We start from the raw sequence: 14757 nt of genomic DNA, 5'->3' as shown, positions 1-14757 counted from the left end.
CTTTTTTAGTCATTCCTCACCTTTTCTTTTATCTTGTTTCTTTCATGATCTTTACAGGCAACTTTTAAACTGTTTTACTGCTGGCTTTTATAGCTGTTTCTATTGTACTGTTTTTTTATTTTTGAACCATGGAAGGAAATACAGGATGTAAATGTTTTATATAAAAGTAAAATAAGAACATAAGAAGAGCCTGCTTGATCAGGCCAATGGCCCATCTACTTCAACATCATGTTCTCAAGCACAGGAACATCCGCCCCTCCTATAGAGGCAGAGCATAGCCATCATGGCTAGTAGCCAGTAAATAAAACAAAATGAAGCAGGGCACTTTCTTTCTTTGCCATGGCTAGAGTTAGCAGGGGGGGGGGCAAGTCAGTCTAAGACTATTATTATTATTATTATTATTATTATTATTATTATTATTATTATTATTTAATTCCTGCCCCTCAGAATTAAAAAGTTAAAACAAATCACAGTAATGAGAATAATGCAGGTCCTGAAAGCACAGACCTCAGATGTCAAATGTCAGGGTAAAGAGGTGAATCTTCAGCATTCACTGAAAGCTAGAAAGCTACCAAATGCACCTCTCTAAGAAGGGACTATAAATTGCAGTGGGCTGCTTAGAAGCTCAGGTAGGCACATTCTACCCACAATACAGTTTACTAGGACGAAGAGCTAAGGATGCTTATATTAGTTTACATGCCTGTAATTCTGTCTTGGATTGTGGCCAAAATCTCCAGTCACCAGGGTACAAAAAAGGTTTTAATGACAGAAGTGTAATCCTTAGCCACATCAACAGATTGAGGTCATTGTCACACATGAAGCTTTAACTAGCTTTGCTCCAAATTGGTATATAACATGCCCTGTGCCAAAATGTAGTTTGGATGTTTCTTTCAAATTCCAAATTAACAGCACCTACACATGGCACAAAAATCCAGAGAGGTTCAAATGTGTTTCATGTAGTCCAACCCGATACACGTTCACTCAGAAATAAGTCCCACCACGCTCAATCAGGCTCGCCCCCAGATGGTCACATAATGGCACATCTGAAAATGCCCTGAGATTCTGTGGGTGTTCGAGATGTTTTTGCCATTCAAAGAAAAGGTCTTGCAATAACCTTGAATCACCACCACTGAAATATCTAATGTAGTTCTTGTTTATAATAGCAACAAGCCTCAATATTCAGGCTTAGTCTTTGCGGTTTAAAAATGAATTGCTACTTCATTTCATTATAAATCTGTATTTTAAATACCTTTTGGCCTTAAGATGTGGTGGGACACAAATTTATGGGAAGAAAACAATAACTAGCATCCATGCTTGGTCCGAAACAGAACCAAACAGTTATTCGGCATTGCCTGATGAAACACAGTAGGGTGACAATAACATTATCAGGATTTTCTGTAGCTCTTTTCAAAGCACCAAGTGTTACACAACTGCAGAGGTGTACCTAGGCTCCCTTATTCCCTTGGTGAGGAGCAGTATCAGTGCCCTTAATGAGGGGTGCCCTCCCATCCTTTGTGTACCTGCCAAAGGCGCCCCTCGCACTGCACCTATGGTGGGGCCAACCTGGTGAATCCTAGGTATGCCCCTGCACAACTGTTCTCTCACATTACTTCAGACTTAGGTGTTTTGTCAAAGTTTAGAGGAAGGGTTCACATCCAAGACTTTAACCGCACTGTCTCTTGTTTCGCTTCTACAAAACAGTATCTCGCCACAATTAGAATCCTGCAGGACGCTCTGCTCTTATGTCAGATATGCATTACCCCAATAATAAAACACTAGAGAGCAAGCAAAAAACGCTACTGTATTCGCTCTTTTTTTGCTTTTCTCTCGGGAAACTTCTTCCAGTTCAGCTTGAGCCACCACTAACCTGGAGAAGCGTGGAAAGTGGAGGAGGGGCGTGTGTGGAAAGCAACGGGGAGAGGGGATTACACTCTCTACTACTGCGTGGAGTTTAGAACACGGAACAGATTCCCGGGCTCTCCTAGGGACCAGCGGAGATCACCCCCAAGGGCCGTCGCACTACTCTGTAGCAGTGGCGGCGGGCGGACGTGGAAGAGAACGTGCTGAATCAGCCGACCCAGACTCTGGGGGCGGGGGATCTAGACGAATAGCTGCCCCAGCTGATCAGTTTCTGAGCTGGCCCTGCGCTGCTAATCCCTTCTTTGAACAGTTAAGATACAGCCCGCTCCTATGCACCTTCAGCTAGGAAACAAGTCCCGCTGCGTTCCATGGGGCTTACTCTTAGGTAACGTGCGTAGGACTGGAGCCGTGGTTATTTAAGCCACATCAGAAGGGAAAGTTAGCGCGAGAGAGTGGGGCCAAACCCACCACACGTGCAGTTGGATCTAATCATGTACGTTAGGGAGTGGGTGGATGGGTGGGTGTTACTCCCTGAGTAAGTGATTGCGGCCCTAAAGGCCTTCTTTGCACCGACCTCGACCAGGCACTAAGGAGCAATAAATAATTTGGGGAAAGGGGGGGCGAGATGCATAAATAAATAAAGAGGGAAAGGTGGGGGAAAGCAGTGACATCCGGGTGCTGCTGGAGGCCTTTGAGCGCGCATGCTCCTCGTTACTCGCTCTGGCTTTGCCACCACCAGCAGTTTAAGGAGGCAACAGCGGCAGCTGCCACAGTGGTGGCGTGTGGAGAGCGGGTGGGGGAGGGAGGAGGAGAAGGAAGGCGGCGACAGCAGCAGCAGCAGCAGCGTCGTTGCCGCCGCTGTTTTCTCACGGCGGGGGCTGAATTTCCGCGTTTGTCGAGCGAGGAGGGGAACCGAGGCTGGGAAAGGGAGGAGGAGGTAGCGGAAGCCCGGCGCAGCCTTTGAGAGAGGATGGTTGTGGGGGCGTGTGACAGCCGGCGGCACAGCCGCCGCCACCACCACTGCGAAGCGCCTCAGGTGACGCTCCCGGGGCAGGAGTCGCACTGAGGGGAGGCCGGCGTCCGGGGCGGGCGGAGTTGCAGCGGCGTCTGGGGCGCAGAGGGAGGGAGTCGGGAGTCGGCGGCGGAGCGGGGGGCACATGGCGGGATGACAGCGGCTGCTGTAGTTGCTCCCACTATGCGCGACTGGCAGGAGGGGAAAGGGGTGGGAAGCTGAGGCTGCTGCCGCCGCCGCCGCTGTCACTTCTTGGTGGCTCGCAGCCGCACGAGCGCGGGGGGGAGAAGGCGGCCGAGAGAAGCAGCGAGGCAGACGCGCACTCGGCTCGCTCGCTTGACAGGCGCGCAGTAGCGAGGGGGGTGTGCGTGTCGTGTCGTGTGTGCGTGGGGAAGGGACGGGCCTGAAGCCAGTGGCGGAGAGAGGGCCCAGGATTAAGGCTTGGGCGGCGAGGCGCAGCGAGGCAGGGAACGGCGGAGCCTGCAAGAGGCTGCCTGGCAGAGGCCTTCCAGGAGGAGCCTTGGAGGGAGAAGCGAGGCGGGAGGCGCTCCGAGTATTCCCGGCAGAAGGAGGGTGGGGGAAGCCGCCGCCTCCCGGCTTTCGCTTGCCTGAGAGAGTGTGTGTGTATGTGTGTCTTCCGTGCGCGTCTGGAGGAGGAAGCGCTGCTGCTGCTGCGTTAACCTCGCGCTATATTTATTTACTCCGTGCTCCTTCCTTCCTGTCGGGCTCTTCCTCTTCCTCGGCCAGGTCCACTCCCTTTCCCTACCTGGCGAGGGTGTCTGTGCTCTGCCCCCTCCGCCTCTGCGTCTGGCTCTCGGTCCCCTCCATGCACATCATGGTGGTGGGGATGGTTGGATGAAGGGGAAGGTGGGGAGAAAGAGAGAGAGCAGGGGAGAAAGAGGCGTTTCTGTTTCGGTGCCCCCCCCCGCTTCGACCCAGTCGGGACCAGCTGTCCTGCCCTCCCGCCTGCCTGCCTGCCTCTTCCCTTCCTCGGCTCGCCTCTGCTGTGCTTTGCCTGAGGTGCGTGTGATAAGGCGGGAGCAGGAGCCACGGCAAGAGGCGGGTGGCGAGGGGGAGGAGGGAGAGGAGGAGGGAGAAGAATAGGGTGCGCCGCCGGAGAGACCATGAGGAAATTTAACATCAGGAAGGTGCTGGACGGCCTGACGGCGGGCTCGTCGTCCTCCTCCTCGGCTGCAGCCTCCTCGCAGCAGCCGCCGCCTGCAACCCGGGAGAACGACATCCAGGAGACCCTACAGTCCGAGCACTTCCAGCTCTGCAAGGTGAATGCTGCAGCCGTTAACAGCCGGTTGGGAAGGAAAGGGGGGGGGGTGGAGGACGATGATGTAGCCATGATGGGCTCTGCAGCCTCTGGACTTTGATGCTTCCAGTTCCAAAGCTGTCGATTTGCATCTATCTTCCTCCTCTTCTTTTTTTGATACAAAAATTATGGTGGTGGGGGAGGCGACGCCGATGACGCCAATGCTATGATGGACTCTAGGCTTTTATTTAGCAGCATCTTTCCCCCTCCAACCACAATTCACCCGCTTGCGTTTCAGGCTACAGTATTCCTAAAATGCACTCGCGGATCTTGAGATGCCTCTCTCTGGAGGAGAAACATCTAATGGGCTCATCAGTGTTGTGTTCATCAGTGATATAAAAGGGGGGAGGGTGGATAACGGGACCTGGCACCGAATTCTCCCCATCATTCCATGCACAGGCATTTTAACAGGCTTCAGCAATCAGTTCATTATAGAGGAATAGTCCTTTAAAATTTTTAGGATGGGGTGCTTGGTTGGATGAATTAGTAACATTTTTATCCAGACACAGCACAGTATATGCAGTTGAGGTCTAAATTCCAAAAGGATGATGCAGCAGTTTAATTCACCAGCTGTGCCAAATTGAAATAAGAAATGATGTGGATGTTATGCTCATCTCTACCTTTGCAACACCTGTGGCCGAAGCTGCTGTAGTTTGACTTGTTTGTGTATTGAACACTTTCTCTTAAAAAACAACAACAAGGGGGGGGGGGGAGATTGATCCTAAAGATTAAAACACTTTATTTAGTGTTACCTGTGTTGTACTCGCCCCCTCTTCCCCCTGCAACTTCCCACCAGCTAGCCTAATTTGGTGATTCAGGCATGACACATGTATTTCACTTAAGTATACTTTTATTTGCAGATTTCCCCCTACATTTTAGTGCTACAAAATGCTGAACTGAGATGCACACTTATTTTTGTAATTATAAGGCATGGGGGACATGCACTTGAGACTGAATGTGATAGAATGCATTTTTTCAACCTTAATTTATTTGGCTCAGATATTGCAAAGAAGGGGACTGCTATTGCAATTTCTAGTTGTGGGTGTCTGTGTGGGTAAGAGTTTTTTGAAAGCTACCCTGGGCTAGCAAGCTTATGTCATTCAGGGCCTGCTTCAGAGAAATAGTGATGGCTCTCTGAAGAGCCATTTTAATAATTAGTGGTCATTTAATTTACAGAACTGGCTGCATCATCACATTTCCCAGGGACTCTTGATTCTAATTCAGATGTCTTAACCACAGCTATTTATGGAAAGAATTGCAGATTAGGCTAGGAATACAATAAAGGTGAGAGGTGAATGGGTAGATTGTTTTGTTTAAATATACATGAGTAGGGATAGAATTAAGGTTTCATTTTAGCATGTCCATGTTCAGTGAGGTTTGAATTAATTATTTACCCTTTTTTAGATAATTCTGCTCTTTCATATACTTGTGGTTCCTTTAATTAAGTGAAAGTAAAATGACATTGCTTCTTTCTCATTTGTTCTTTGTTTTATTTTTCTTCTACTGCCCATTGCACCATTGCTTCACCACTCTGACATGACAGACTGTACGCCATGGTTTCCCCTATCAGCCTTCGGCCTTGGCTTTTGATCCTGTTCAGAAGATACTTGCCATCGGGACTCAGACTGGCGCTTTAAGGCTGTATCCTTTTATTGTATTTCTTAAAAGAAACTTACTAAGAAGATTGCCATTGCCTACCTACTGTGCTGTGCTGGAGTTAGTGTCTCAATTGACTCTGCAAGTCAGGTATGCATTTGAGTGGGGGGAGGGGAGAAGCTGCTGTTCCTTTGCGTTTACTTCTGTTTATCTGATGTGAGTGTACTAGCAGTGGAACCAGTATTTTTATTTTTCTGGGAAACCATCCTGATTATTTTTGCAGTATCCCAGCTAACAGCCTGTCTAGTTTACTTAGCAGTTCTTAATGCAGATAGTTAGTTTTTATCTTGTAAACCGGAAATATGACCCTTATGTCTATCACTCCTTTCTATTGCTGTAAGGGTTCCTTGCTTTAAAGCAACAGATAATGTTTTCAGTGTAGAATATAAGGATTCTGTTTAGCAATCATTATTTAACAAACTGTAACTGGAAATGAATTTGAAATTGGGGAGGGGGGGAGGGAATAACACTATGTATTTGGCTACACGGTGTTCTTACTATAATCATTGCAAGGTGTTCCTTTACAAGTAAGACACAATTTTACTGTAAATGAAAAAATTGTTTTGTGTGTCCTTAAAATCAAAATGAACAAATATTAAGCCTAGATCTTTCATAGCTGAATTTGAAAAAATAGAAATGATTCAGAAAATCATTGAATAATTGCATATACTCTATGGCACAGGTAACCATTGTGATGATCTCCAGCTCCCTCATCCCTGGGCATTGGTCGTGGTGATTGGGGATGATTGGAGCTGCATCCAACAACTTCTGGCTCTCCTTGCACTATGACAGGCATAGGCAAACTCCGGCCCTCCAGGTGTTTGGGACTCCAATTCCCATCATCCCTGACCACTGGTCCTGTTAGGGATGATGGGAATTGTAGTCCCAAACATCTGGAGGGCCAGAGTTTGCCTACGCCCGCACTATGACTTTGCTACTAGTTTTGATGAAATGCACATTTTTTTAGGGAAAGCTTTAATGAATAATAATGGTAGTAACCCATATTCAATGCATAGCACCATATCGTATCCTCTTATGGAACAATTTTGAGTGGCAGGGACGCTAGCTGGATTAGAAATGAGTTTAGTAGAAAAGAGTTGTTAATGTGGTGGTTGATCAGTAGAACTTTTCACTAAGGCATAAATAGGGGTTGGCTTTTTAAAAGTAGTAGGTAGTGAGTAACAATCTCTTCTGCTGCAACAGCATGTCCAATGATAAAAGTTTCAATACTGTGCACCCTTAAATGAGAGTAAGTGGTATTTAGAAAAGAAATATTTTATTTTTAAAAAGCCAGCAAACGTATGGAAGAATTCCATTAAGGTCACTCAGTGTATATTCAACATGCAGTATGCTTTGATGGTCAGAGGTAGAAATAAAGGAATGGGGCACCATATTCCCCTTGGGTGTTGTTGGAGGTCTGGTGGCCTTACATGACCTCACTTCAGCCACTGGCCTGAGTTGCGCTTGGGCAGGAAGGCTTCTGGAGCCACAGGCTGAGGTTGAATAAATGAGATTTGTTGGCCTGTTCCTGGCATATTGGCCATAGCAAAGGAATTCTAAGGTTGTGCACTCAAAAGTGATGATAGTTTCATGATTTGGTTGCTTGGAATGACTATAAAGGGTTGTAGTTTCTGAAGTAGGAACGGTTAGCTTGTGGCCTTCCAGATGTTATTGAACTACAGCTCCAATTGGTCCCAGCCAGTATAGCCACTTATTAAGAATTAGGGAAGACATAGTTCAGGAACATATTGAGAGCTACAGGGTTGCCATTCCTGTCCTAAAGACACATGCAGTGCTAGCGCAGGCGTGTGCAACACGTCTTTTTCTTACAAAATTCTGCCCGAAAGAACAAGCTTTTACGAGCCACAAAATTTACTTTTGAGTAAGCTTTGATAGAATCTGTCTGCCCATCTAATAGAAGGAATAGTTTTTAAAAAGTGGGTGTTTTTTGTCTTTGTTTGCACTGCTTATTTTGTTTTTGGTTACAAGTTTAGATTCACAATGTTGAATCTGCATATGGCTTTTTACATCTTAAAAAACATTTACATTTCACGATGTGAAGCAGTTTCTTTCTGAATTTTAGCAGTAGCTTCCTTAGCTGAAAGAGTAGTTGTTGCCAGAGTCAGCAAGGTGTGGCTGTTGTTTATTTCTTAATTGCTGGTTTTCAAGGGTGAACACCAGGTTCCACGTATTGACCCACCGAGATTGAGAATGGATCAATGTGTGGAGGCTTATGCTCAGTATGGGGTGAGACAAACAGGAAGTAAGCTCTTTATGGCATATCCTTCCTCTGGCACTGCTTCCCGTAGAAGCGATTCCTGTTACTTAATTTGGAATGTTACAGAAAAGTGAATGAAGACTCAAATCAGTTTGATATTTGGGAGTGAGTTGTTACAGATCACTCCTTAGAGAAGAAAATAGGAGAGAACAATAGACTTGGTAAAAGCTCTACCACTGTGTCTTTTACCCACATAAAAAACTTGGTCTTCAAATACTGTTCATGACAATACCTTGTAGCACTGGATGAAACCACAAAGACTCATGGTCGAACTGACTGTCAACAACAATGGGCATAGGCAACTTTTAGCAATTTGCACCTATGGTCAGTCTGTCCATTGGGACTGTGCTGGTGAGCATTATATTTTATATATAAAATATTGTGTGCTTTTGCTGTCACATTTGTTGAAAAAGTTTTGGATTATGGAGAGAGTGCCCTAGCATACTTTTCAAATCACCCTAAACACCTGATGAAACATATAAGCACAGCTTGATATTGTCATCTGGATTATTGCCCTCTTCATTGCCCTCTTATTTTATTTCTTTATCTTCCCATCTTCCTAATGCAAAGGAAGATGTGTGTACAGCAGGCCTTGAAAGTCTAGGGCAGGGGTAGGCAACCTAAGGCCCCGAGGCCGGATGCAGCCCAATCACCTCAATCTGGCCCCAGATGGTCTGGGAGTCAGGGTGTTTTTACATGAGTAGAATGTGTTCTTTTATTTAAAATGCATCTTGGGGTTATTTGTAGGGCCTGCCTGGTTTTTTTATGAGTAGAATGTGTACTTTTATTTAAAATGCATCTCTGGGTTATTTGTGGGGCATAGGAATTCATTCATATATATTTTTCAAAATATAGTCCGGTCCACCGCATGGTCTGATGTACGGTGGATCGGCCCATGGCTGAAAAAGGCTGCTGACCCCTGGTCTAGGGAAATGTCTTGGAGCTAGGGAAGAGAAATTGTATTCTTCTTACATTAACCTAAAGGGGGGCTATCAGCACCTTCCCAGTCTTCAGATTCCTGGTGCAAATGTTTTCACAACCATCCATCCAGCCACTGTTGTAGTAAGTAGCCTGTAGTCTCAGAACTGTCACTTCACAAATAATGACTTTCTTGAAAGTGTCGCTTCATTTGCTAAAACAGCTTCATTTGCTAACACTAACAGTTGAAAATAAAATGAAAAACTCTGTTTTAACAACTATGTTAAAGGAAGTAAACGCCCTGCCAACTTTTACCTTTAATATTTCCTTAGAGTTTGTAGCAAAAAACCTACTCCCCTCCCCTCCCCATATTAACCTATTCCTGTTTACCTTCTGGCACAATGGACTCAACTGACTTTACCTCCTTTTCAAAATCCAATAGGTATAACAGATTAACAAATCTTACAAGCTGCTTTTGTTTCTTTCTGATGCTTTGCTTGCATATATATGATAAAGTGGTATCAAATCTTAATTGCTTTTCTAAAAATGTCTTTGCATTATTGAGTACATAAACCATATTTAGCATCAAATGTAAGCATTTTGTACTTTGATCTAAAATCAATTTGAAAAAAATTGTCAGTTCACAGCACAAGTAAAATGTACAATTAGCCTTTCCCATTTATTGTTTTCCCTTATGATAGTAAGTTTATTCAAGTCACTTCAAAGAGTAATGTGCCCCTTAGCTTGTCTTCTTTTGGTGTGGCAACCACCAATTTCCCACATTTATACTGCTTGTATGTTTTACACTTCTGAGTCACCATCAGCCTTCATCACCTGACTTCCCTTTTATAATCCAGAACTTCTATTTTGTACGAGGATATTTATTATGTCTAGGTGGCTATATCCAGGGATTTTGCTAATAGAAACTGAGATGAAACTTCATAATCTTTGTCATCAGTTCAGGCACTGACTAATTGCTAGAAACCTTTGTACCTATAAAGAAAGGTTATTTGAGATCTCCCTATGAGATCTCCCTATCCAGTATCTTGCAGCACTGAAAACCTCATAAACGGTAGATCTCTGCAATTTGAAGATTATATATAAAGCAGTATATCCAGAATAACTCTTTTTAGCCATCTGTTTTACTAGTTTGGTGATTTTTCAACATCACAGGTGGTTTGTGTTACCATCTTCTTTGAATTTCAGTGTCTTCTGCAAATGAATAGTGTGGTGAGGGCTTTTTTTCCAGCTGGAACTCACTGAAACTCAGTTCCGGCACCTCTTTGGGCTGTTCTGCTCCTCCTCACTAGAAGGCAGGGGCAGCAAACCACAATCCTTGGTGTGGTGTTATATCCAAACTAGAAGTTGTGATTTCTTTTGCACCAAACATAGCATTATCTGTAGCTAAGGTTTGTTCTTCGCTTTACTGATTCTGGTTTGTTTGGACTGAAACTACTCACAACCTCCAATTTTGAAATAACACTAATCCATGAATCAGTCACAGGTTCTGTGTAAGTTATCTGCTAATAGATAGGTAATCTAGGTTGTCATTAGAGACACAAAATTTCTGAAAATTTTGAAACCATAGAAAAAACTATGCCCTCCAAAGAAAACAGCATTTTGAGTAAAAATGAGATGTAGGCAATACTTAAATAATGGCCATCAGATTATTCTACTGCTTTAAGAGCCTATAGCACATCAATTATAATTTAGTTAATAGATATAATTGTACTATTTGGTATATTTTTTAAATGTACATAAAGTCCTGTGCATATTTTCTCAGACGTAAACCCCTGATTTAATAGACCTTATCCAATGTAAGCCTATGTATGACTAGTACTTCAAAAGTAGATCTGTCTTAGTTTGTACTAACAAAATTGTGAATATACCCAATACTCAAGAGTAAGTGAGTGAGCTGCAAATAGTAGCATGCTATCCAAGTACATGTTTCCTAGTTTTGTCATTTGATAGATGGGGGAGAAAAACTAGGAATGCTAATTTTGTAGTAAACGAAAGACAAAGTGCCTTCTCATAAAGAGACCTTTTAGGTCAGAGGAAGCTAATGAGGTATTGCTGGACTACAACTCCCATCACCCCTGACCATTAGGTGCCTGTCCTTAGTAGGGGTCTGGAAACAAAGCCTTATGAGGAAAAGTTGAAGGAATTGGATATGTTTAGTCTGGTAAAGAAGAGACTGAGAGAAAAATGCAACCCCATCCAGGGTTATCTCCAAATTTGGGAACCACTCACCCACAAACCTTGTCTTCCCATGATTCAGTTTATTGGCCCTCATCCAGTCCACCACTGCATCCAGGCACCAGTCCAGGTCTTTCATACCTTCTCCTGATTTCAATGTAACTGAGAAGCAAGATGGGTGTCAACAACATACAGATGACACCTTGCCCCCAAACTCCCAATAGCTTTATATAGCTGCTGAATAGCACTGGGGAGAAAATAGTGCCTGTGGGACCCCATAACATAGTGGCTATGGGGCCAAAGAGCATGACTCTGCAATATTCATCCCATGGACTTGGTCCACCATAGTCAGTGGTATCAAAAGCCACTGAGAGATAGAGTAGAAGAAGCAGGGTTGCACTCCCACTACCCTTATCCCAGTAGCAATCATCCATGAGGATGACTGAGGCAGATTCAATCCTGAATCTGGGTCTGAACATACTTTGAAATGGATGTAGGCAATTTTTTTCTCTTGGAACACCTTTAGTTGCTCCACCATGACACATTCCACCACCTAACCCAAAAATGGTGTAAACAACTCCAACAGTTGGATGCAAATGTTCTTTTGACCTTCCCTATTTAGTAGACAGCAAGCTATTTTTGTTCTGAATGCCCTTTAAATGGAAGCTTCAATAGTTTTCAGTATAACACCTGAAATGTGGGTACCGTATTCTGAAGACATCATCATCAGTTTTTTCACATGCAGGATTCTGCTTTGGTTCTTGAAAATAGGGTGATTTGTGACACTTAACAGACCTGTAGCATATTATTCATTTTAGTTTGTAGAACGTAGCCATATGTTTTACATAAAAAGGTGTTTTATTTATAAATTGAAACATCTGTTTGGTTTGTTCTGGCATTTTCTTTTTGTTATTGCAAGGATAAAGCAGACCCATACTCTGTCTTGTGATTAAAGTCATTGCAGAATGTGCAACCTCCTTCTGGCACCACTCTGTTCAGTTATACAAGAGTATCCCTACATTTCTTCTGCTTGGTGCTATTTTATGGTGCTATCACTATGCTATGTTCTAACTTCAGTCTTCCTTTGGAGGAAGCTTGGGAGCTCTTATATTTTCCAGTCCTTGTTGTGGTCAGACTTGAGTATGATGCCATTATAGGTATAAATATACACATTTGCAGGTCACCATTCAAGTAGTGCAATGCCAAGATGTTTGTGGACCATTTTCCATGGTTGAGGTTTAGCAGCTGCTTCAGAAGGATAATAGTGCTGGAGTACTTTCATTCAATTCCACCCAGGTAGTTGACTGAGTTTTTATTGGTTTGGTGATCTTATGTTTTAGAAGCTTCCTGCTGGGACTGAAACCATATTTTAACCGTTAGTTTGGGGAGTTTGATTGTGGTATTTCTTTGATCATTAATATGTCCAGGAGATGTTTCTACACATCATGTGTAATTGCTCATGTTATTCTAGTTTCCATGTGATGCAGTATTGTAATTCTGTGCCGCGTCACTCTCAGTAAACTTAGTGTATTTATCAAGCTTATTTAAAATCTCTTTGTTTATAGTGTAAAAGAAACTATAAGCATTTCCTCAAGCAAGTTAGTTTTATTTAAATTGCAATCTGTTTTCTGCAAACGTTTGTTAATAGTCTGTTCACAGCAGGCTTGTATTTCTAGCTTTCTAATTTCAGCAGTTTTCTGACCTTAGTCTAGTTTCTCCCTTGTCAAGGTTTTGGCACCAGAAGTGTCATAGCAGCTTTAGGTCTTAGAACTTTGGCTTCATAAATGATGACTCTGTATGCTGAGTTTCTTAAGTGTAACTTGAGGGTTCCACATTTTTGCTTGGCGTGTTTAGTGTGCCACTGACCCCTAGCAAGAGTGTCGCACCCCTGCTGTTGTCCTCCCCCCCCCCACCCCCAATTTAGGAATTGCATAGGTGGGTGTGTATTGTCTGGGCAGCCACACCTGATCCCAGCCCAGCAAGCTTCCACCTTCCTTGTCCCTTATGTAGCCAATATGCCTGGAGTGCCTCAGCCACATAACAGTTAACAGCACAGTTCTAACATTGCTTACTCAAAAGTAAGTCCTGTTGACTTCAATGGGGCTTACTCCCCCCAGGTATGTGAGACTAGGATTGCAGTCTAAATGGGAAAACCTTCAAATGTGCTTTCTGAATTGAATCCAATCTGGGGAAGGGAGCAGGAATTATCCATTTCCTTGTGTGGGTGTGCAGGGAAGGGTCCTGGTGATCACATTTTTTTGGTATAGCTAATAAAGTGAGCCATTTTTTTAAAAACCCTTGCACAAGTTGATTTAGTTACTAAAATTGGGTTTTAATAACCATACTAATGGAAACATTTTCCTTAGTTGTACAGTGGTACCTCGGGTTACAGACGCTTCAGGTTACAGACTCCGCTAACCCAGAAATAGTACGAGTTAAGAACTTTGCTTCAGGATGAGAACAGAAATCGTGCGGTTGCAGTGCGAGGCCCCATTAGCTAAAGTGGTACCTCAGGTTAAGAACAGTTTCAGGTTAAGAACAGACCTCCAGAACGAATTAAGTTCTTAACCCGGTACACTGTACTTGCAATACTTTTTGTGAGTTTAAATTCATCTTCAGGTAACATGTCAATTCATCCTTGTAATTTAGCTGTTTGCCTAATTGCTGTAGGAGGAACAGATTGGTCTATCCTTTTTTTCACACTTTTAGACTGCAATCCAATACACATTTACCACAAACTAAGTCCCATTAACTCAGTGTGACTTACTTTTGAGTAAACAGGCATAGAATTCCGCCGTTAGAAACCTTCATTTAATGCTATAAAATAATGATTTGGGGCATCTGTTCCATAGGGTGGTATTTATATTTGAACCAGTTAGGCAAATGACGAAGAAAGTAACTTAATTGTAATTATACCTGGCTTACTTCAACTTGGTGGTGCAGTTTTGCAGAACAATCAGATGGATAATGTGCCTTAGTAATTTAGTATTTCTGCTTCTTTGCCATATGTAAATATAGCAAGGTTCTTATAACTACATTTATGTTTCATAGTTGAAGTTGTATCTGCCTTACCAATAAGTTCAAAAAAGTTGTTGATCAGACCTTTCCCTGTATGGCTGTGCTAATATTTTGGGGAAGGTTTAGTGGCATTTGTTACACTTAGTGATGGACAAGGGCAATGGATTTACAAAAGCTTGTCAGCAAATTTACCTGGAAGTTAAAAGAACAAGAGCTGTTGCAGACACTCTGGGCTTGTCATCAGCCAGGGGACCAGGGACCATTAGGAGGCAGCATCCCCTGCCACCCAGGAGGACTGTTGTCTCAAGGGAAGTACCAGCCTAGCTTACCCATTACCAGAGAAGGAGCAGCTGCAGGAAGCTTACTGTTCTCCCAAAGAGAGGACATTCAGTTCCTACTGCTACTTGCACTGGGATTCAGGAGCAAAAGGCAGGCACACACTGGCCTCTGTTATTAACTGAGTTGAGTGAGTGTTTGGCTTACAACAAGCTTCAAAATTCT

General features: G+C 43.5%; 1 protein-coding gene across 6 annotated transcripts in view; it reads left to right on the top strand.

Annotated features, from left to right (window-relative positions):
- Positions 1-2578: 2578 nt before the first annotated feature.
- Positions 2579-14757, top strand: part of STXBP5 (syntaxin binding protein 5) — a 119037-nt gene continuing 106858 nt past the window's right edge. For 5 of the 6 annotated variants that reach the window (XR_014509828.1, XM_083434804.1, XM_083434803.1 and 2 more), the window contains exons 1-2: positions 2579-4152; positions 5734-5831. Coding sequence is in view for 5 of the 6 variants with exons in the window: in XM_083434804.1 (XP_083290930.1) it covers positions 3997-4152; positions 5734-5831 (254 nt within the window). In the remaining variant the exon portion in view is untranslated. The remainder of the gene's footprint in view (positions 4153-5733; positions 5832-14757) is intronic. The other variant, XM_083434800.1, reaches the window with a different exon arrangement.

Source organism: Podarcis tiliguerta, assembly GCF_965153285.1.
Source record: "Podarcis tiliguerta genome assembly, chromosome: 3".
NCBI classification, from domain to species: domain Eukaryota; kingdom Metazoa; phylum Chordata; class Lepidosauria; order Squamata; family Lacertidae; genus Podarcis; species Podarcis tiliguerta.
Note: the sequence above shows the minus strand (reverse complement) of the source record. Positions and strands in the feature narration are given on the sequence as shown.